At 46.8% G+C, this 17100-nt stretch overlaps 2 protein-coding genes across 6 annotated transcripts in view; one reads left to right on the forward strand and one right to left on the reverse strand.

Annotated features, from left to right (window-relative positions):
- The window catches only part of PKIG (cAMP-dependent protein kinase inhibitor gamma), a 32908-nt gene extending 21412 nt beyond the window's left edge, over positions 1-11496 (forward strand). For all 5 annotated transcript variants that reach the window (XM_084645806.1, XM_084645805.1, XM_084645804.1 and 2 more), the window contains exons 3-4: positions 5627-5808; positions 8215-11496. In XM_084645806.1, the coding sequence (XP_084501932.1) occupies positions 5661-5808; positions 8215-8294 (228 nt within the window). In that variant the 5' untranslated portion in view covers positions 5627-5660 and the 3' untranslated portion in view covers positions 8295-11496. The remainder of the gene's footprint in view (positions 1-5626; positions 5809-8214) is intronic.
- Positions 11497-11632: 136 nt separating this feature from the next.
- LOC311529662 (adenosine deaminase-like) overlaps positions 11633-17100 on the reverse strand; it is a 30871-nt gene continuing 25403 nt past the window's right edge. The window contains exons 9-11 of the mRNA XM_084645803.1: positions 15186-15253; positions 14539-14668; positions 11633-13347 (exon numbers count right to left, since the gene is read on the reverse strand). Coding sequence (XP_084501929.1) covers positions 13243-13347; positions 14539-14668; positions 15186-15253 — 303 coding nt within the window. The 3' untranslated portion in view covers positions 11633-13242. The remainder of the gene's footprint in view (positions 13348-14538; positions 14669-15185; positions 15254-17100) is intronic.

The raw sequence follows: 17100 nt of genomic DNA on the forward strand, positions 1-17100 counted from the left end.
ATGCTCCAAGAGCAAAGTCTCCACACGCTGACCCATGACTTTTCCAAATCGGCAGGACATTCCAGCGTACATTATGAAGCATTGCCCCAAATAATCAGAACTATTCTGTAAGGTGCATCAACCAACTAATGCTACATTCTCTCGGCCTTTTTTCTCACCAGCTCCTCCATTTGTGGAATGCAGCCATTCACAACGTGCCATGCAGCCGTCAGTGCAGATGCGTGAGGTTCCATGCTAAGATCAGATTTGTCTTTAGTCTCACGTCATGGGCAATTTGTTGAGATCAAGATCCTTCTGGGAAGATCTCCCATCCCACCCACAGGGCCAACCCTGCATCTCCTTCCAGGAACTACTGCATAGGGCATGTACACATGGAGAAGTTGTATTGGAAAAGAACTAAGAAACAAATGGAAATGCAAATGTTTGAATACAGTGTGAGGGTGCTGCATTAGGTGGTTCCCGTTCTCCCCCCCCCCCCCATTCTGTACCTGGGCTGTTTGCATCCTGTCCCTACATTTTGGACTTTCCATGTATTTATCTGCCTGCGTGCTCTCCCACTGCTCTTATATCCCCTCCCCCCTGGCCCCGACACTTTGCAAGTTAGCCCAGGATGCCTATGTGTTTGCGTCCCCTCCCCACTTCAATTTTGGTTTCATCTGCAGATATAGCTCAGGGTTAAATTTATGCCAAAAGAAATGTGCCTGCCAAGGAAAGAAGTGAAGCTGCTGCAGAGGGGGGCAAAACAGCCCTTGGAAATCCTTCAAGAATCCTTGCCTGGGCTGCAATCACTGCGTGAACAATGACAGATACTTCCCCATCGCAAGAGAAGCCATTCTGTGCTCTCCGAGAACCACTGGTCTAATGCATTTGGACTCGGTGCCTTTACAATGTAAAGCCAATTCTCTGACTATGGGCGAGGGCAATAGCTGATCGTGCTTTCCCAGCAATTCTAACTGCTGGAGGCTGAAGTGGTGGAAGGAAAAAGGAAAAGAAAGATGAGAAAAGCGGCAGCTATGATCTCTTTCTGGGGGAGCAGGAATGCAGACTGCTAACTTTCCTCTCCCTGTCTGGAGCACTGTGTTAGAATCCTTGGAACACTGATAGCCAGGGAAATCCTGAATGGCAAGGAAGTGAGGAATCCTGACAGGAATTGATAATTGGTTTTGTGAATAGCTCTTGAATCATGTGGTTTCTTTCCGGTGCCGCCCTCCAGCTCCCCGTCAAACCCTGTTACTAATGCACTGGGAGCTCTGCCAACGATCCTGTGCAATGCTGCACAGGACAGCAGGGCTTTGCACTGTGCACTAATGAGCAAGTCACTGGCTTCTGGGGAGGTGTCATTCTCATGGTGAGGCCTGCAAACTGATACTTATGGGATAACATCATGGCAGCATGCTAGGGAAAAGGCCAGGACTTATTCTAGCCAGAGGAGGAACTTCCTTCCCCAAATACTGACTGCAGGGAAAGCGGTGCTGCTGGCGCTGGGGAAACCAGGCAAGAGGTAGAGAATAACCAGAAGCATGAACACAGTGGTTGCAGAGGCTACGTCGGCTGGAGGAAGGTAATGGTGGGGAGGTTCAGAAAAGTGAGGTGAAGTTACAGAAAATCCTATTTTCTTCTCTCCCTGGAGGTGGGGGGAGGCCGCCCTTTTGGCCTCAACTACAGGATCTCTCCGTCGATGTAGTTCCAGTGGTGCAGACCAGTTGCTGGTGCTTTTTTATCTAGACCTGCTGTGAGCGGGGCTGGATGACAGGAAAGTAAAAACACACAAGTCCAGTCTACACAAGCGTCCCCTCCATGGCTAGCACCAGTGCTGGAGCAAAGGGAGAAGAATTTCAGTCTTCAGCATAAAAGCCACCATAAACATACTGCTTGCCATCTTCCCTCAGAGGAGTTTTCCTTGTCTAAGGCATATTGGGGTTATGAGATTAGCCACTGCACCTCCCGTTATAAGCCATCTTCCAGGGCAGGGGCAGTGGTTGTTATTTAAGGAGTAGCAGAAGAGCACATATGCTTTAGAGACAAGATTCTTGCCCTGAGGAGCTTACAACCTAACCTGACACAGGACAATTGGATGATTTAACTGGGAATTGGTCCTGCTTCGAGCAGGGGGTTGGACTAGATGACCTTCTGGGGTCCCTTCCAACCCTGATATTCTATGATTCTATGAATTGCCAAGGGAAAGAGTGGGGCAATATGACAATCCCCCTCCCAGCCAGTCCCTCTGCCTTCTGGAGCTGATAACTGAAGTGAGACTTCCATTAGCAGCGATTTCTGTGAAATGCACAGGGAAAGGAACGACTAGTTTCATTCCCTTCACTCACTCTCTCCTTCCTCGAGGTATCAGTGCTGCACGCCTGACTCCATGCAAGCCAGTGGGAGTTTCACCTGATCAGGTGACCAGGGTCAGGCCCTCCCCAAACTCCTGAGCTGCTCGGAGGGCAGTAGCTTGCATTTCCTGTTTGGAATATTTGCAGAGTCTAGGATTTTGAGAAGCAGATTCCACTGTAAAGTGTGCAAAGGCCCTTCTTCAAATCCAACATCCAGCAACTGAGCCAACCCCAGCACTTCCTAAAACGACATTAACACTCGGAGTCACATCAGCAGCTGAAACGTACCAGTTTTATAAACATTTCCCTTGAGGCTGAGCCATCCGGTTAAAACTCAGGATGAAGGAGTATTTAACCTTAATCCTCAATTTCTTCTCCATCTCTCTACCCAACTCTCCCCACCAACCATTGCCTTAGCCTCCTGAGGTCACATGATAATGATTTTTATTTCTCTGTGAGTCTGACTCTCAGGTGCAGCTGGCCTGTGTTCAGGGCAGGACCCAAAGAGAAAGGAAAAGTTGGCTTTTATGCTCTCTTGGTAGCTCTGCAATTCTTTGTTCAGCCCCTGGAGTCATTTAGAGCAGCTTAGAGCTCTCCTAACTTAGGTTGGGTCACCTATGGCCCCAAGCAACTGTTCTAGCACCTGGAAATAGTCAGAAAAGAGAGACTCTCCCACCAATCCTTTTCACTGGCCACTCCCCTTATCAGCTGGCCAGGGCTGCTGAGTTTAAGGCTTGTTTGTCAGTGGAGCAGCACAAAGGGGCTGTACCATACTGAAGAAATAGGCCTTGCATTTCCACAGCCTGAGAAAGTCACCGCTGTGGGCCCTTGGAATGAGCTTGGCAGAGTTAAACCCAGCCCTAGAGTACATAGGAGGGCTCCATTTACTTCAGTGGGGAATTTGGCCCTCAGGGGCTCCTTCAGAGCAGGTCTGTCCATTGTGGCAGCAGGCCCTGCTTTGTTTATTACAAGCAATGGGGAGCTCAATAGCTGATGGGTATTTTTCTGCTGGCAAGATACATGGGCTGGAGAGAAGAATATATCTGTACTGCTGAAGGTGAAAGTCCTTTTTGGGGCAGTCAGTTTTTAGCCCTGACTGTGTCCCCTTAAACTCATCAGTCATGAGTGTTGCAGCTGCTTTTTGGGTCACATGCCCAGGAAATTCTGTTTCATTCCTTTCTGTGGCTGGTAAGAGCTGAGGAGGGACAGGAGTAAGCACGCTGCTGCTGCTGCCAAAGCCTCCTCGAGCAGCTCATTTGCTTTAGAACTTGATACCCTGCCGAGCAGGCTGGGCACAATCCACTGCATAGGCAGAGGTCAGCTCAGTCCCTGAGAGATGGCACTCCCGGGCTCTCTTCTGAGCCAAATGCAGAATAAACAAGACATGAATGGATTTCAGTATACGGCTACTGCCAAAAAGTGAGTTAGGAGCAATGAGCAGTTGCATCAGGAGGCAGTTCCTTTTCCTGGATGTCATTTCCTGGCATGGGTCCATCTGAACGTGGCATCTTTGGCAGCTCAATGCTGAGCACAGTCTGTGAGGGAACTAAATCAGTCTCCAACTCACGCGGAGCTTCACCCTACGGGCATTTAACCACAAGTCGCAGAAACAGGTGGGTGCTGAGGAGTTGAATTTTAGCTTACGTCAGCAAGGCACGGGTAATCAGGAACCTCCTCAGAGCATTTCCAGCATCATCTAGGTGAAAGCTACTGCTTTCAGTGGCTCAGAATCAGAGAGAGAAATAATTGATAGTCTCTTACTTGCATGCGGATAAACACATGCCTAGTAAGCATGAACAGGAATCAAGAGTGCCAGATTTCCAGAGCAAAGGCAGAATTCCAAGTGAATTTCACAGCGAGCTCCATGCTTAAAGACAGTGTGTCTTTTCCATGGTCTCAGAGCCTGACAAAATCTCTGAACAGGGTGTGCTGTACAAATGCTGACAAGTTACAGTCAACTTAAATGAAAAGGAGCAACTTAAATACAAACCACACCAGCAAAGGAGCTGGCTCAGGGAGTTATTGACATGGCTGAGAGGATCTGGCCATTCAAACAGTTCTCAGAAGTTGAGCACAGAAATAAGCCCCAGCGTCAAATGGCCCAGAAAGATCACAGAAGGTTTGAATTTCACACCTTTAATTCCTCATTGCCAAGCAGTTTAAAACACTTCATTATATACATTTCAAAATGAGACTGACAAACGCCAGCTGAGATCAGTATGGACTCAACAACCTAGCACTGCCTGCTCCAAGGGCCTTTCAGAGGAGATAGAAAGCAGATACCCTGACAATTTGTGGGTCCAAATTCAGCCATGGCATACAGAGGCATAACTCCACTGAGTGCAAGAGCTGAATCTGGCCCATGATCAAAGATCCCATGATGTTTTTTAGGAACAGAGGAAAGTTAGGGACAGGGTTCGGTAACATTGGAGCTCAAGTAATTAAAACCAAACCAGTTTCCATTATCTCTGCAGACGCAGGACGAACCCTGCTATTCTCACATGCCTTGTTCTGACATTAGATCAAATCCTATCAGGACTTTCTCTTTGCTGCTATCTGTTCCATGCCCATCAGAGCAAACACAGCCGAGTTGGAGGTCTTCTGTGGTGTGGTGCACACAGGCAGGTTGTTCAGGTGAAATTCACTCCCCAGCGAGATGACTGTTGCACCACTTCAGCCCTATAAGTGGTGCATGGGTGAAGCAGACAGGTGGTGGAGGTGGGGACTCCAGACCTGTTCCAAATAGACTGGTGTGGAAGATAGCAGGGCAGCGGCACTGTAGTGAATTTCATCCAAGGGACATCTCTGTGCACAACCCATTGCAGAAGGTCCTCCCTTCCCCCCAGCCTCCACTGACTATCCTCATAAGAACATAACAGGAAACAGCAAGGATAAAGTTATTTCTGCAGAAAGGGCACAGCCATTTCTCATGTTAACTCCTAAAGGAGAAGGCTAAAAAGGGACAGTCAAGTGCCTCATCTTCTTTGCTTCCAACTGCAGAGGGTGTAATAATGGTCAGACATTCAGGGGTGCTGATAAGAGACAGATCTTTATTGTCTGGCCCCGCTCACCAGACACAGGTCAGTGTTACAAGCAATGCCCTGTCACACGACAAAGGTTGTTCTCCTGCAAATCTAGTGGCGCTATTAGACGGCCCAAAGCAAAATTAACCAGAACTGTTTTTTTCATGCTGCAGTTAAACTCCACGTGATCATTTAACCTGAGTAGAGCTCGGAAGAGGATGTAGCAAGATTTCTCTGAGGACCCCTCACCTCAGGACTGTCTCTTCCCCACAGGGATTCCTATGAATTTGGAAATGCAAGCGAAGTAATGGAGATTGAGCCCTCGTACACTGACTTTATTTCCTGTGATCGCACTGGGCGGAGGAACGCTATCCACGACATCCAAGGAGACTCAACCACCATCAGCATGCGGAAGCTGGCAGGCGACATAGGCAAGCTCTCCATTGAAGGAGCAGGTAAGTGTGCAAGGTGAGGAAACTGACATGGGCTCCCTAGGCCTAGCCTGAAAGGCCAAGATATTCAACTTCATGCAAATTCAGGGAGTCAGGTGTGACCTGAAAAGCTCACAGCTGGAAAACCCAAGCACATTGAAGAGGAATGGTCCATTCTTTCCTAGTGTCACTGCCTTCTTATTTAATGGGTACATTAGTCTGAACTCGTCCTTGTGAGCTCCTTACAGTGAGTCTGAGGGTGATTCAGGTTTTAATTCGTAACGGGTAAAACACTAACATGCTCCTGTCAAAGCTCTTTGTGTAAACCAGTTCAAGCGCTGATGGTTTCTACTGCAGGGAACGTAATGGCAAAGGGCACCGGCAGGGCAAACTGACCCCCTATGTGCCAAAGGCTTTAGAATAATAGGCTCTTTGAAAACCTAAACAATAGTTATGTTTCTATGATTTTTAATAACAATAGAATTTTTTTATGTAATCTTTCCCCTGCAGGCATTCTGCTGCTGCTGTCACACATGCTGACCAGCAGGGAGCACTAAGGCCAGGGAGCCTAAAAGTGAAACCAACTCAAAGCAGTTTCAGAGTAGCAGCCATGTTAGTCTGTATCTGTAAAAAGAAAAGGAGGACTTGCGGCACCTTAGAGACTAACGAATTTGTTAGAGCATAAGCTTTCGTGAGCTACAGCTCACTTCATCGGATCCACTACATGCATCCGATGAAGTGAGCTGTAGCTCACGAAAGCTTATGCTCTAATAAATTTGTTAGTCTCTAAGGTGCCACAAGTACTTCTTTTCTTTTTTCAAAGCAAAGTGACACTGATCAGTCTACCTGCCTGTTGTGTAAAAAGCACAAATGGGGACAGTAAAGTTTTTGTTTTTAACATTCCTTCCATTTTTGTCTTCTGAGCTTTGATTTGTAACAGGTTTGAAAACACATTTTTATCCCCTTTTTACCCTGATAATACCCCTTTAAGCATGTTACTAGTGGATTCTAATGTGATCCAGCAGCCATAGAGCAAATATATTGGCAGCAGGCTACCAGGAGTTTCAGAAGACATCCGAAAGAACTCACATTGCTTCCTTGTGTGACTCTGTAACTGCAATGTCCCCCGCTTAGAAAGCAATTGTTGCTCTAGCACTGCCCTACCTAAGCATCCCAGTATGTCATCTCAACCCCCTAAAACCCACTTTCGCACCCAGCCTCCCTCGTTCTAGAATAGCCTTTTGAAGTTTGGTGCATGTGACAGGTTGCATTCAGCAGCATACAGCCTGCTGCTTTTAGGCCAGTGGTTCTCAAACCTTTGTACTGGTGAAGCCTTTCAGATAGCAAACCTCTGAGTATAACCCCCCTTATAAATTAAAAACACTTTTTTATATATTTAACACTATTATAAATGCTGGAGGCAAAGTGAGGTTTGGGGTGGAGGCTGACAGCTCACAACACTCATGTAATAACCTCGCAACCCTCTGAGGGATCCCGACCCCTAGCTTGAGAACCCCTGTTTTAGGCCCAATATCTGGCCCCAGTGAAGTCAATGGTGGCTTTGCCACTGACTTCAGTGCGATCAAGATTTAGTCATTATTGGTCACTTCTTTGAATTTGGGTACATGGTTGTGTGTACATAAAACACAGCTGGCTATACAAGCACAGCAGAAGTAGTTTGCTGGTGACGGTTGGGAGTGTGAGGGAAGGGGTACAAGCTTCAACCTGACTGGTGGCTTCTCTTTTAGTGGAAGTCTTATCAATGCTCCTTTTCATTCGTTAGAAAGAATAAGGGCCACAGTCTCCTGTAGAGGGGCTAGATATACAACATGCTATTTTGGATCATGAAAGAGGGAGGCTAACATTTTGAGGCATTCCATCCCCTCCTCCCGAAATGGCTTCTGAAAACAACATGCTTAACTGAAAACCATGATAGAAAACCACTCTCATTCCCTCTAGTGAAGTTCCCAAGCTCTGCAGGAGGCAAGTACAGTGGGATCAGAGCATACAGCCTGCAGCCTCTTCTACTCTATCAACAGCCAGAGAGCAAGAGCCAGCCCTGCAGTGGTTCAAAATTGCTGGTCCAAGTCTCTCCTTGAAAATAACCCAGAGGCTTGCAAATTCTGTCTACTTCTCCAGGACCTGCTCTGGCATGAGCTTGGGCCACTAAACCCAACCGGGGGGCGGGGGGAATGGAGGTCTCAGTGCCTGAGCTCCAGCCTGGGTGGGAATGTCTACACTGCTATTTTTAACTCAGAAGGGTGAGCCCCTCACACCAAGTCAGTTGATGCAGGCTCTGAGGCTTGCTGCTGCGGGTTTTGTTCTGCAGTGCAGATGTACTCCAAGAGCAGTGGCGGCACAGATGGAGCGAGTAACCTTTTGTTCTCTTAGTCACAAATTTAATCCCCCTTGCTTCCTTTCGGTTTACAGGAAACCAAGCTGCTGCTTCTGCTTCTGAGAAGGAACCTGAAGTGAGACTCAAGGGGCAAGATGGCACCCCCCCATCATGAGCATCGCAAGAGTGGGGGGTGGGGAAGGAAGGGTGGGAGGAGGAAAGAACTGTAAACACTAAATGGGAACGTTCCATCAAATTTCTTGACAACTGAGAGCCAAACCAGAACAATGAATTCTCCCTTTAAATGCTTCTGCTGCAACCATTCTGTTCAGATAACTGTAGGAAGCTCATCAGTGAGTGGTACATCCATGGAACTCTACTCCCATCTAGAACAGCTTAGAACAACACTGCACGGGTGGTAGTCTCATGACCCACTCTCAAAGTGCCTCAGTAGCAATTTTCCTCTACAGGACATTTAAAATCTACACTTCAGCCTTTACTGTATAAGGTACATTTTCTACTCTGTACATTTAGACTATTTATTTATTTCCTGTTCCCATAGATTAGAGATTTCGGTGCTTCCCTTACTTCACCTTCCTTCTGTATCCAGCTTAGAGGTGAATGGATATTTAGCGCTGCCTACACAGACACCTGGAGTCATGGGGATCAGCTGGGGAGGGGTGACGGGAGTTCCTGCTGCATTAATATTGAACACTATTAACCTGTGCTGCTACTTTTTGGGAATCATAAAAGGACCAAAGCTCACAGGTGCATGGACAAACTCCACCTGCAGGCTCAGCAGCACCACACATGGACACCATTTGGCATTGTAGGGTTTTCAGATACTGTTAGAAGAAGGGCAGAAGAGGCTTTTTTGTGTGTTGTGACACTTGATAAAATTCAGACTAATCTCTTCCAGAATCCATCTAGCTCCAAGGTATTTATTTCTGGAAAAGTTTCACACGCTCTCACTTCGGAGACATTTTTCATGGTAAAAATTGTTTGATAAACTATACGCTTGTTGTAATAAAGAACACACAACTCTCAGATAATAAAGTTGAGTGGGATTTTTCTGCAATTATCTGTTCCCCCCACTTCTATCTCCTGAAACGTGGAATCACAAGCTCATCACACTAGATCACATCTATGTTGGGAACAGAGGGAAAGGTGCTATTTCAAATGACACCAGTGCTGTCCAGCTTCATATGCTCCCAAGTGCTGGAGCAACTTCCAGCTGAGAGTGGACTGGAAGCCGGGCTCAATAAATGCAAATTAATCCACTAGTTTGACACCAATGTCCTCTTATTTGCTAGAGACCAGCTCCCCTGGCAGTGGTTATTTGATGTCTCTAGGATTTTCATTTGAACTTTAGAGCACAGCTCCTTCAGGGTCCAACATCATACGCGAAGTACGATTGGGCTGGCTCAGGACTTGGCTGAGAGACCAAGGTGCTAGAGGAAATGCTGCTGGTGACGTAAGGTGTCCTTTCCACTCAGAAGCACTGAGCTTCCCCCCAACACACAGCAACTGCATGACCAGAATTCCATGTGCACTATGAAAGAAAGAGTGATCCAGTAAGGGCTCCAGAAAAGGACAAGAGCCCAGCTGGAATCCGATGCTGTGTTTTCCTCTCATGTCTCCCAAAGATTAATGAACGAACCCCATGCCACCTCCAAGAAAGGAACGAGCACATTGCACCCCCACGCCACCCCAACCTTCCCTTCCCACAAAACAGGAGCTGTAATCACTGGGCCACACTAATCCACAATGGCCTTTCTACCACTCGGTGGACCTGGGCACTAGCACTAAAGCAGCTGTAAAGAGTGCGATGAGGCTGAGGCAGAAAAGGAGAGAGAAACATTCTCACATGGTGACCCAACATCAAAATCTCCTTCTTGGCAAGAGGAAAATTAGAGGGGAACAATGTTACGAGTTCAAATTTTATCAAACTAAACAAGGCCATAAACGAGGTCGGAATGTGCTGCCAGACAGACCAGACACCTCCAAGGAGCCTAAGAAATGAGATGACTGCGGAGCCAGGATAGAGACTTTTATGGCTCTGAAGCACCTAGAAAACAAGGATTTAGCAGCTAGCAGGTGCTGCTTCTGCCTTTTTTTTTTTTTTTTCTTTGACAACCAACCCCAGGTCAATCAGCTTCTCTGTATCATGCTGCCAACTTTGCTCTGACATGGTATGTAAGAGCCTGCTCTTGTTCCCGTTGAAGTCCGCGGCAAACTGGCCACATTCTCAGTGACTCCAGTAAGAGCACAGTTGGGCTTTAAATGTCCAAGTCTCCTGTTCTCTAAAGCTCTGGCTGAGTAGAATCCATGTCTCATCCAGCCTCCCAAATGCTCATAAGAATGGAGCAGCCAGGCAGAGCAGAGAACAGAATAATACACTATAAACTCAAGCACTACAAGGGATGGGCAAATCTTAGGTCTCTCAGCTCACAAGAGTGTGCATTCAAGGGTTATTTTTAGCCCAAATCACCTGTTTGCAAACTACAATTGGATAGGAAAGATGGGGGCATCAGATTTCCCCTGTGAGTAAAAGACCCGTGTCAGCTGCCGTCCCCAATTGTGCTGAAAGAACAAGCACATCATATTATTTAGTAACATCCTGGCTTTCAGAGATGCTAGGCCCACATAGCTCCCACTGACTTCAATGGGAAGTTGTAGTGAAACTCTGATCACGGACATAGTGGTAGAAGACCCTTGCAAAAGTGGGCCTCCAAAAGTGAGCTGACACTAGGATCTAACTGACTGCAGAGGGAACAGTTCCAAGTTCAGCATTGCCTCACAGCTCTGATTAATTCTGCACAGCTCAGAAGGGAAAACACACCAAACAAAACATTTTTTTGGACTACATGGCAGAAAAATCACAGCCCAATGCCCAGTAATAACACTGTCACTTCTGGCAGTGACAGGTCTCTTTCTTTGAGCATAATGGGGTAAATGATGTGTGAAATTGGAACAGCTTATATCGACAGCTCTGAGGAAGTTGTGAGCCTCCAATGTCTGAACAAGAGACGCGATTGCACTTCAAACAGGAGTCTCCTCCCACACCAGTGTAACTCCACTGACTTTGAGAGAGTTACTCCTGATTTGTACCATTGGGGGGGGGGGGGGAGTCAGGCCCCAAAGTTACTGAACAACAACATTTGCCATGTGTACACCCAGGGCCTGATTCTGATCCAAGATGCATCCATTCTATAATGGTGTAACTCCTGTGATTTCAGGGATGCTATTCCCAATTTACATGCCTGCTAAATGGGAGAACAGATCCAACCTGGCCTCTGCTTCCATCCATCCCATCTCCAATTTTTCCCTTCAAGCAACCAGAGCCCAGCTTGTGCCACTCAGATTCCACCAGTGGTTGTGATTGACTGTAGAGGCCCTAGGGATATGGAGGTGAGAGGAAATTTCAAAGGTTACCCATAGAACTACAGTATGGAAAAATTCACATTACTTTTTTGTAGGTCCTGTCAAAACAGCAGCTAGTGATGGTGGTCGGTAGGTAGATGTTTTATCCTTTTTATTATGTTGGCAACATGCTATTAGATACTAGATATATGTTAGATATATATAAAATCCCAGAGTCAATTATCCCCCAGGTTCTAACAATGTGGGTCACATTTGGCTAGAACTATGGTGCAGAATTTGACAGTTTCCTTTTAGCTCTTTAAGCAGAAATTAGAAATAAAATTAAACCAGAACATTTCATTCAGGGTCTCCAGAATGCAAACAGGTGCCCCCCGCAGTCCTCCCACCCCCGATTTCTCCTGCCTGGAGCAGGGCTTACTCTGCTCAGCCTGTGGGCGAGAGAGGCAGCTTGGCAGGACGCTGCCTCCTATGTCCTAGTGCCCATCATTGCCGTCTTGTGTGTGTGCTGGGTCCTGTTTCTGTACAACTGGTGAGTGCCTGTGGAGGGGCAGGGCAAGGGGGTGGGGGGGAAGAGGGATGATATAGGGTAGGGGGAAGAGAAGGGGATGGGGAAATGGGGCAGGGGGACAGTGTGGAGAAGAAAAGGGATGGAGTGGGGAGAGGAAGAGGGAGGGGATGGACGGGGGAATAGATGGGGTGACAGAGTGCTGCCACCAGAGGGAGCACTGCCTACTCGCTTCTGCAGAAATGGGGGTGGGGGGGTGCCCTCTCTCCCCCCCAAACCCCAGCTACATGTCACCTTTTGGAAGGATGTGCATGCTACAGGCTGCAGCAGACAGCAACTGCCTGCCCACCCACTGCTGGCCATTTCCAGACCCTTTTTTTCAATAAATAGATTGGGCTACTTTTGGGCTTGTTTTTAAGTGGCTTTGGGCCAGTGGTTCTCAACCTGTGTCCCAATCAGCCCAGAGCTGTGCCCATGTGACATCCTCAGAGCCATACTGGTAGTATTGGATGCTACAATGGTAAATAGGTTGAGAACCATCTGGCTAAAGGCTGTAAAAGGGAGGTCCTCCCTGGCCTCTGCACACTAGACAAATGGCCAAATTCAAAACATTTTGAGTTAGGTCACTGACATTTTCAGATTGTACTCAGCAAATGCAAGAGAAATTCGCGAATGGCTCTGGGGTGACTAAAGCTGCATTTTTCGGCAAATAAATTATTTGCTGAAACAATTTCACCCAGTTTGAAGCACACGAGCAAGGTGGAGAAAAAACTGTCTTCTACCATGGTTAGACCACAGCCGCAGCTCAACATGATTACTTCTGTAGTGCAAAGGGGGACTAAGGTAGATCAGCAAGGGAACTAGAGCACCAAAAAGTCACATCAAAATGTTACCACCACCACCACCACAAAGAAAGAGGGCCTTATTTTGCTCTCACTTACACCAGGATGTAAAACTGGCATAAGCCACAATGGAATTATGCCAGAAAATTCCACCTGTACATTTGTGAGTCAGAAATCTAGGAAATCAGATATCTATTTAGTATGTGGGTGCTGTATGTAGGTATATACGGTAGGAACCATGGAAATACTGCTTTATAGTGTATGCCTCGGACTGTAAAGGTCAGCAAAGTAATACCCTGGCACCTCCTCCTCAAATGCTCCCACTAAAACAAAGAGGAGTCGAGCACACATGGGGAGAGGTGACTGCAACCTGCCGGCTGGTAGAAGCAGGATTAGGATGGGTTGTCTGGGACCATCCCGTAGGCTTCATACAGCTTACTGAGAAGCTCGTTCTTTTCTTTCTCAGGCAGGAAGCTGGACTTAGCTGCGTTGATGTTCTGGGAGGAAAAGAAGAAGAAAGACTGAGATAGCTGGGTAATACCCACAGGGAGTGTGGGGTCGTACGTGCACAAATCTTTGTGCATCAGTGAGTGTGAGCTAGTGAGTTGGTGTAAGTCAAATGACACTTTTGTTAGCACTGCTACTCTTGAGCTCTTTTCAGCAGCCTCAGTTTTCAAAGGAACCTGCTCCTACTCAGGATCTGTAATGGGCTTAAAAAAAAGCAGGAGATAAACAATGTGTCTTAAATTCCTTTATCGGGTTCCAGGATGTGCAGTTTAGAGGCCTGATCCAAAGCCTATTAAAGTCAAGGGAAAGACTCTCATTGACTTCAATGAGTTTTGGATCAGGCCCTGCCTGATATGCTGCTGTTGTAACAAAGTTCACTACTGGCTTCCCTTAACAATTTACAAAAATGTCTCTCTCCCCTTAATTTATAAGCTTCCTTTCATTAAACAGAAAGGAACAGCTCGTCTTCTGCAGGAGCCTGCAGCAAAACTGCCCATGGATTTAACGGTATAAAGATCAGAGCTTTCTACAGCTGGAAGGAAGAACTAACACATAAGTCTACTCTCCAGGAAGACAGACTCTTGCTCCTTAAATGAGTCCCCTGATACAGGCCCAGTGCTTTCTCCTGCACAGCTGCATTCTGCAAATTCATCTTCAACACACAGAAAGGAAATCAACTGGTCTCCAACATATGGCAGGATGCATGAATGCCTGGACAGTACATATCTCCTTTCAACCCAGTGCACCTCTAATGGTGAAACAGGAAAGCATCAGAGGTTACCCACAAACAAGTGACACTCTATCAGACTAGTTTTCTGTCCCTTTATCTTAGGTACAAGGCAGATGAAAAACAGAATTATTAGATTTTTCAGGACACTGCACATGCCAATCTGCATGCAAAAATGCAATGACGGACACCATGTGACCCTGTAAGTAATGGCAAAAGCAAATGGCCACTTTGTAGCCAATTGGTTTGCATATCAGTTACACTGGGCTAACTGCATGCTCGTGTTGAAAACTGCTGTTGTGCCCCCACATAATTCAGCTTTTTCTCCCCACAGTTTTAACTCCGCTGAACTCTCTTCCAGTTTCATGTTTAAAAATGAGATTTATCTCAGAAATGATGGATCACGTTCAGCTCCAACACGCGGCTTTGCACAGAACATCCCAAGACAACTTACCACTCTCTTCAACTCCTCTTCAGTGAAGCCCAGGAACTGCTTAGCTATTTTGTAATCAGTCTCAATTGTAGAGTTCAAAATGAGTGGGCTATCAGAGTTCAGGGAGTAATTGGCTTTATCATTCATAAACCTGGGAAAACGGAATTTAAAGTGGGACAAATATTAGAGTTTGCATAGTTTGTGTTTTTCCAAGTGTAAAATACACTAAAAAAAACCCCACAGCTTGCAACCCAGTTTGGCTACTTTGTATCCAGCTAGATAAACAAATTCCTATGAAAGTTATAGTTTGCATTCCAAAAGGTCATGTTGCTATTCACCATCCTATTTTTGCAACAACAAACCATTTGTTGGATATATGTTCAAAGTGCTTGGCCCCACTATCCACTCCCGAGCCAGACAGCAATGCACTGAAATCAGGAGCTTAGCCTCCTGTTTGCTCAGGGCAGGGGCCTGAGGCTGGCAGAAAGCTCTCTCATAAAAAAAATCTAACAGTATATTTGTTACAGAGGCTCTGAACTGATCCCTTAGCCTATACACAATACTCTGACAAATGGTTAGAACTTGCTTCTCATGTGAAATAATAAGGTAGCTATACAAAAGTGAAGTCTGAATTAATTACTTGAAAATAATATATTTAAACGTCTTACTGAATTACTGGGTGTTTCCTAAAGTCTGGATCACATGCTCCAGTGAGAACACTGCACAAAAGACACGTCTATATGTGTAGCGGGGGGGAAAAAGACAGAGTCAGTCTCTTCCATAATGCTGCACACAGAGACAAGTTCTGAAGCTCTACAGGCAGGGGCTGGGCCTGAAAAGCACCATATAGATTTACAGCTCTGTGAAAACAATAATGATCATCAACTCCCAGCTTCTGCAGTGAGCATTTACCCCCATGCCTGCTGGATATAAACATTTTTGAACACTTGTTTTTTAGCTACTTGTTTCTGCCCATGCATAGAAGCCCCTTGTCATTCCCACCCCATCTCTCTCTCCCACTTAGCCCAGCCATTCTGGTAAAACAGCCCTCATCGGAGTGAGCAGTGACCTATGATATTGCCATGTGTAAATGAAACCTTGGCTAGGAAAGTGATCACAGCCATCTGCTCAGGATGGTTTTGTTAGTTTACACTAAATACTCCTGGGGGAATTCTGCACCATTGTGCAATGCAAAATTTACACAGAAATTAATGTTGTGCATGCAGAATTTCCTTTCCCCTCCCTCATGACAGAAATGGGCTGCAGAGCTGCTGCTGGCCACCAGTAGGGTCTGCTAGACTCAGCAGAGCCCAGCTCACAAATAGAAGACACTGCTGTGGGAAGGGAAGGGAGCTGGAGGGTTCCCCACAGCTGCAGTTCTCAGCAGGACCGGAAGGAAGGAGGCAGTGTACAGCATGAGGTGGTTTCTCCCTCTGAATCCTTGGGCTCTGAGGTGTAGGGGATAGGCTGACCAGATAGCAAGTGTCAAAAAATCAGGACAGGAGGTGGGGGGTAATAGGTGCCTATGTGAGAAAAAGACCCAAAAATCAGGACTGTTCCTATAAAATCGGGACATCTGGTCACCCTAGTAGGGGATGTGGGCTGGGCCATGAGGACGGAGGGGTGCAGGTGACTCCACTAGGGGGGCCTTGCAGCTGGACTCTGGGGGGATGCCCCATGACTGGGCTCTGGGGGTGAAGGGGCAAAGAAACAGGAACTGGGTTGTCATATGGGTTTCTTTAATTCTCTACTCCTCGGGGAATTTTTGTGTGTGTCTGTATTGTTACAGACATACATGCTGACAGGTATTTTGAAATAAATTACTAAAGTAATTGAAACTGGCATGATTATATAGTGTTATTTTGACAAATATAGCCAAAGCCCCGGGCCCTTTAAATTGCCGCTGAAGCCTGGGTGGCACGGACCAGGCAGCACTGAAGGGCTGGCTGGGGGAGTCTGGCCCCAACCCTCTTCCGCCCGAGGCCCTGTCCCTTCTGGGGGCCCAGAGCCGTCCCCGCCCGACCTTGCCCAGGACCCCAGCCACCCTTTGTACCGGTAAGTCCATTAAGTTACTTTCACCCGTGCCCAACACTCTGCCCCGGCCTGGAGCCCCCTCCTGCACCCAAACTCCCTCCCAGACAGAAACTAATATAACAGCTGTTCTAGGGTAAGAAGCAGCAGGCTATTTTGAATTATCTTAACTATATTCTACATGTTTTAAGACTGAAATGTAACCACAGAATGGCTTTATGTTAATTAAAAGGCAAGTTTAGTATAGGGTTAATAGCCTCGATGCCATAATTGTGATCATTTTGTTTCAAATTAGGAAAAATACTTGTATACAGGTACCCCACAAAATCTAATAGCCCCAGGCCCACAGGAGAGTTAATCCAGCCCTGGTGACTCCTGTGAGCCTAACACCATGACCACTCACTCTCTGGCTGGGAAGGGGTAAAGGCGTCTCTCTACTCAAAGAGCCGTGCTGCTCCAAGCATCAGCTGAAGATGGACTAGATAATACAGGCTCCCTTTCCCCAAGGCTGAGCATGACTCGACCTCTAGCACTCAGCACAGAGAGGGATCC

Source organism: Lepidochelys olivacea (genome assembly GCF_965140295.1).
Source record: "Lepidochelys olivacea isolate rLepOli2 genome assembly, chromosome: 13".
Taxonomy (NCBI): Eukaryota; Metazoa; Chordata; order Testudines; family Cheloniidae; genus Lepidochelys; species Lepidochelys olivacea.